The 5,543-nt window shown below is 47.5% G+C and overlaps 1 protein-coding gene across 1 annotated transcript; it reads right to left on the bottom strand.

Annotated features, from left to right (window-relative positions):
• Positions 1–2,436: 2,436 nt before the first annotated feature.
• On the bottom strand, positions 2,437–4,756 carry LOC146822405 (WW domain-containing oxidoreductase-like). The gene has a single exon (XM_085613490.1). The coding sequence runs from the start codon at positions 3,940–3,942 to the stop codon at positions 2,695–2,697; it is 1,248 nt and encodes a 415-aa protein (XP_085469616.1). The 5' UTR covers positions 3,943–4,756; the 3' UTR covers positions 2,437–2,694.
• Between the last annotated feature and the right edge of the window lie 787 nt (positions 4,757–5,543).

Raw genomic sequence — 5,543 nt, 5'->3', positions numbered from 1 at the left:
AGGCAAAGGTAAAACACAGATGGCAGAATCCAGCAACACCGGCAGAATTGCAAGAGGTCTTTTGAGACCTTGAGACTTCAGCGAACAGGAGGCAAGTCAACAAGCCCTTGGAGAATTTTGGTTTGAGGGATGCAGAGAACAGGTCCAGTCTTTCTCACTCCCAGACAAGAAGCAGCAGGCCAGCACAGCAGAACAGGTAGCAAAGTGTCAGTCCCTCCTACAGCACAGCAGCTCTTCTTCCAGGGAGAATGACCTTGGTTCCAGGAGAGATCTGATTTGGTGGTGTCAGGGGTCCAGTACTTATACCCAAATGTGCCTTTGAAGTGGGGGGACATCAAAGAGACTTTTGACGATCACAAGGTCCCTGCCTTTCCTGCCCTGGCTCCAGACTCACTACAGGGTGGGGGTATGCAGCTCTTTGATTGGGGACAGGCACAGCCCTATTCAGGTGCAAGTGTCAGCTCCTCCCTCCCAATCTTCCCCAGGAAGGCCAATCACCCCGGTGATGGGCCATCAGGAAGAAAATGTCACATCCCAGCTCTATGTGTGCGACTGTCTAGAGGGAATGCACAAAGCCCAGCTGTCACCCAATCCAGTTGTGTATTCAGTGACAGGCAGAGACTGGTTAAAGTAAGAAAATGCCAGCTTTTTAAAAGACAGGAAAACAGCTAGTTGGCACTCAAATATACAAACCAAAATACAAAGTGGACAGTAGACACAAAGTAAAACAGTACAGGGTGCACCCTCTGAGGAGTCTCAGCCCAGCATCCTAATTCAAAGTGAAAGAAAGAACTAGGATGAATGTCCTGAACATCAGGTGCACTACAATCAATCACTCACAAGAGTGTAAACCATTTATATTCAAAAGTAGTCAGACATCATTAATCAATGTACAAAGTGCGAAACAAGAGCCACATTTCAATGTACAAAAGTCCATCATGAAGTGGTGGCCGAGACGCTGACGGTAGCTCATTCAGATTTTTATTGCACTAGAATATACACATCACGAGGAAAACTTGATTCACATTAGTAGAATGGTAGTTGCATGAGTTCCACGGATATTAATCAATTCCCAATGTATTTCTGGCATAAGCAGTTGCCCTTCCTCAGGGGATTCTACAACCAGATAAATCATTGTCATAATGCATACTGCTTCAAATAATAGAAAAACAAAATTAGCACAAACAGCCATGAGGAGAACCTTTAAGAGTAGAACCTTGAGGAGTAGACTCTTGCTAGGACTCTAGGTGAAAAAATAACCAGGCCATAGAGGAGTAGAGAAGCAAAGATTAAACAGGAAACTAACACCACATGTAGACCAACCATGGTGCAAGCACGTGACAGGAGTTCTAAGAAATTGCTAAGGTAAAAAGACATACGTGGATATGCGGAACTGGCTAAACTTGCCCGGGGCATTAAATCTTAAGTGCAAGTCCAAATTATGCTGGTTCAACAAATAACGTGCAAATTCAAAAAGAAGTGACATGCGACTCAGCAGAAATAAACTATGTCAACAACCTGGGGTGATAACCAAGCGCAAACATGTACCTCCAAGCGGCGAGGAGAACGACACGAGGAGGCGACTGGAACTGGTCGGAATGAACAAAAACAAGATCCTTGTGCTGAACAAAAAAATACATACCCTTAAGCATAAGTTATCTCTAAAAGAATCAATAAGAGCAAAACAAACGTGAGCTACAGCTTACCGGCACTGCGTGCAGCAAACTAACGAGACACAAAGGTGATCGTAGTGTCCGAAGAGAGGAGGGAAGCCTCTCAGTGCAGAGAAACGATGAAGAAAGCGGTCAGATGTCCCACGCGTGTTCAAACGGGTGAGTGTGCACATATGCAACCCGGAAGTTAAAGCTCAAGAAGAGGAAACACCCCCTTCCGGTTTCCTTGAGTGAAAGAACAGAAACAACATGGAAAGAGTGCAAAGGAGTGTGCAAAGAAGAGAAAAAAAGAAAAAAGAGCAATAGTGACGGGTTCGTCAATATGAGACCTACTCTGCTGCTACTGACAGGAGTGTGCAATAAAGATAGTTTAGTAAAAAAAGGCCATGAATAACGTATTTGTCAAAGTACAAACAGTAGATGAGCAACAATGTTACAACTGAAAACAGCGCAACATGGTATAAAAAAAAGTGGCAAAAACCAAACAACTGCAAAAACCAAGCAATGGCTACAACCAAACAATGCCATTGTCACTCCTGTCAGTAGCAGCAGAGTAGGTCTCATATTGATAAATCCATCACTATTGGCGCTTTTTTCCTCTTCATTGCACACTCCTTTGCACTAAATTAAATAGTGACCCTTTACCAACAGTGTAAAAATTAAAAGCTGACCCCCCCTATTCACTGAAATGTTACCCCTTTTGTACTGAAGCACAGAAGAGTACACCCAAAGATGCTTTAATAATTATTTGGAGACAAATATATAATGTTACTCTATTTTAAACTTTAATTAGGCTATGATCAAAATCAACTAAAACTGTCCCCAGACAAAAATGACCCATTTCACTTGTAATGTATTCCTAATTTCCCAGTAGCACTTTCAAGTTTATTACTAATTTGTAAAGCGTATACTTAATAGAAGCTCATCTATGTCTGCTTTAATTGGAATCCCATGAAGTCATATACGTGCAATTAGTCCATGACAGGACATTTGAAAGCCTGTTTGAGTCCTTGTATTTTCATTATGATATTGCCTGCACACCGAGTCGCTCCTGGATTAGTCTCTCACTCAGCTCCCACAAGGCTGCAGCCGTTCCCTCATTCTGGGCTTCTTGAGAGGGCAAGCAGCGGCAGCAATTGTTGAAGTACATTCCTCCGATACCCTCCAGATCTGGGGAGATGGTACAGTATACAGAGGTTGCTGCACCCTGCTGCATGGATTTTGTAAATGGCCTGGCCAAGGTGAAAAGCAGGGTATACACCCACCAGCTGCGATGGATGGAGGAGTACATCATATTTCCTGGATGCACTGCATTTGAGGTCACGCCTTTGGGAGAGAGACGGCGGTTCAGCTCATTGGAGAACAGTATGTTGCAAAGCTTAGAACGATTGTATGCTAACATTGCCCAGTACTCCTTTTTAGGTGGAGAAAGCACGCTGAGGTCAAGTTTCCCAGAGGAATCCTTAATATCTGTAAACCTGTGAGATTCTGATGACACTAGGACAACTCTTGAAGGAGAGGAGCGACGCAGAGACTCCTGAAGAAGGTGAACGAGATAAAAATGTCCTAGGTGGTTTGTCTGGAAGGTGGATTCCAGTCCGTCTTCAGTCAGGCTCCAGCAGCTTCCAAAAATGGCAGCATTGCAGATCAACAAATGAAGAGGCAGATTCTTGGCTCTGAATGTTTCAGCGAACTGCTGCACACCGCGGAGGGATGCGAGGTCCAAGGGTATCACCTCTACCTTGGCTTTATGCCATTCTTCCAGAATCTGGCACTTGGCTTCCTCTGCTCGCACCAGGTTCCTGCAGGCTAGGATAACGGTTGCGCCATGCAGAGCGAAAGACTTGGCTGTTTCAAAGCCAATCCCAGAATTTGCTCCAGTGACAATAGCCACTTTGTTGGTCAGATCGACGCCTTGCAGTATTTCCATGGCTGTGGTGCTCCCATCATACCGCTGCCTAGTACTGGCTCTTACAGGGCCATCCTCGACTGTGAAGGCCAGCCGCGGGTCAAGGTAAGTTGTTCTTTTGTTCAAGTGGTCCACATAGAATACTTGCCCATTAGCATTGGTCTCCTGCTCCCAGCCATATGGCAGCTCTCCAGCTGCGCGCTTTCTTTTGCCAGTTTTGGGGTGCTCCCACTGGGTCTTCTCTTCCCCATGATTCGCGAAGTAGACCCACCCGTCGCGGGTGCTCCTCTCCTCCCAGCCAGGAGGCAGCTCATCCTCGCTATCTGTGTCCTCCAGGCCAGCGTACTTCAGGGCAGCCATGGATGGTAGCTCTCTGCTGGGGCCTCTGAAGAGGGCAATAAGTAGCTTATGTTGGCGCAGCTGTGCAAGTGCCCACAGCGTTAGGCAGGCCTCACCACAGAAGAAGTTCTGTGCCTCAAGATATTAGGTTACAAACAACTCAAGCTGTGTTTGAAGAGATGCATCGATGCATGGGCTCCAGATGCTACTATGGATATGTCTCAAACAGAGAGGACTGAGCTGTGCCTGAGGAGACGGTGACCCTCGGGTTGTAGCTGTGCCTGAGGAAACGGTGACCCTCAGGCTGGAGCTGTGTCTGAGGAGATGGTGACCCTCGGGTAGTAGCTGTGCCTGAGGAGACGGTGACCCTCAGGTTGGAGCAGTGTCTGAGGAGACGGTGACCCTTAGGTTGGAGCTGTGCTTGAGGAGATGGTGACCCTCGGGTTGGAGCTGTTTGAGGAGACGGTGACCCTCGATGTTGGAGCTGAGCTCGGATATGCAGACAGGTTATCTCCCACCTGCCCCTTGGGGTGGCTGTGGAGTTACTCTGTCTGCTGCAGACCTAGTAAACGCCTCTGCCCTGGCAACGAGTGAGCGACACAGAAGTCGAGTTAACCGGCTTGAGTCCGTCTGTAGACGAGGTAGACTCCCCATGCGCATGCCCAGAGACGAGACACTACTCTCCACCCCAAGCATGGTGGAAAAACAAGATATTCTGTTTAAAAGCAAATCTCACAAAATCGAATTGAATTTTAATAAAACTTAATGCTCGTTAATAATCGGTTCTCGCACTTAACTTTTAAAAAAAAAATGCCCCCGCCTCGGATAGACACACTCCTGCCCCAGCCTGAAGCGACAAAGCTCTCCTACGCATATTCAGAAATAAAGTCGGGCACGCAGAGCTGCGCATGCTCAGTGAGTGAGCACCTCATCCGCGCATGCTCAGAGGCAAGTTAGGGGGCCTTCCGAGTCCGCAGGCAGTGAGTTGCGCATGAGCAGATTTACCCTCACAACCTCCAATGATGACGTCATCCGAGTCCGCGCCCCGTCTTTTCCCAAGGATCTTCCGATCTGAACGCATGCGCAGATTGTAACTAGCTTGACGCATGCGCAGATTAGTAACAGTCTTTCCACGAACTAGTAACCCGAGCTCAGAACATCCGCAGATTGCCACTTATACCTCCGGAAGTGACGTCCCCTGTTGCTGCAGCCAGGATGTTTGACTCGCGCTCATTTCAGCTGCAGCCCCAGGGGCGATCTGAAGCGAGGGCTTTATCTCCAAGCGCTGTGAGGCTTGGGGGGGGGTGGCACACTGGAGAGATGCGGAGCTCAGTCTACTGGCAGCTTACACTCTCAGCATAAAGCAGCGCAGAGGGTTAATGTGACTCCTGCAGACCGTCTGTCAGCATATTACAGGACTGTATTTTATATGGAGAGCTCAGTGGGTTAATGCGCCTCCTGCAGAGAGTCTGCCAGCATATTACAGGACTGTATTTTATACGGATAGCTCAGTGAGTTAATGCGCCTCCTGCAGAGAGACTCTGCCAGCATATCACAGGACTGTATTTTATATGGATAGCTCGGTGGGTTAATGCGCCTCCTTCAGAGAATCTGCCAGCATA

This window comes from Triturus cristatus, chromosome 6, assembly GCF_964204655.1.
Source record: "Triturus cristatus chromosome 6, aTriCri1.1, whole genome shotgun sequence".
NCBI classification, from domain to species: Eukaryota; Metazoa; Chordata; class Amphibia; order Caudata; family Salamandridae; genus Triturus; species Triturus cristatus.
The sequence above is the reverse complement of the archived record's forward strand: the minus strand, read 5'-3'. Positions and strand labels throughout refer to the sequence as shown.

What these genes read in the sequence shown, in the direction of transcription:
- LOC146822405 (XM_085613490.1), bottom strand. Translation starts at nt 3,942, where the DNA reads ATGGCTGCCCTGAAGTACGCTGGCCTGGAGGACACAGATAGCGAGGAT.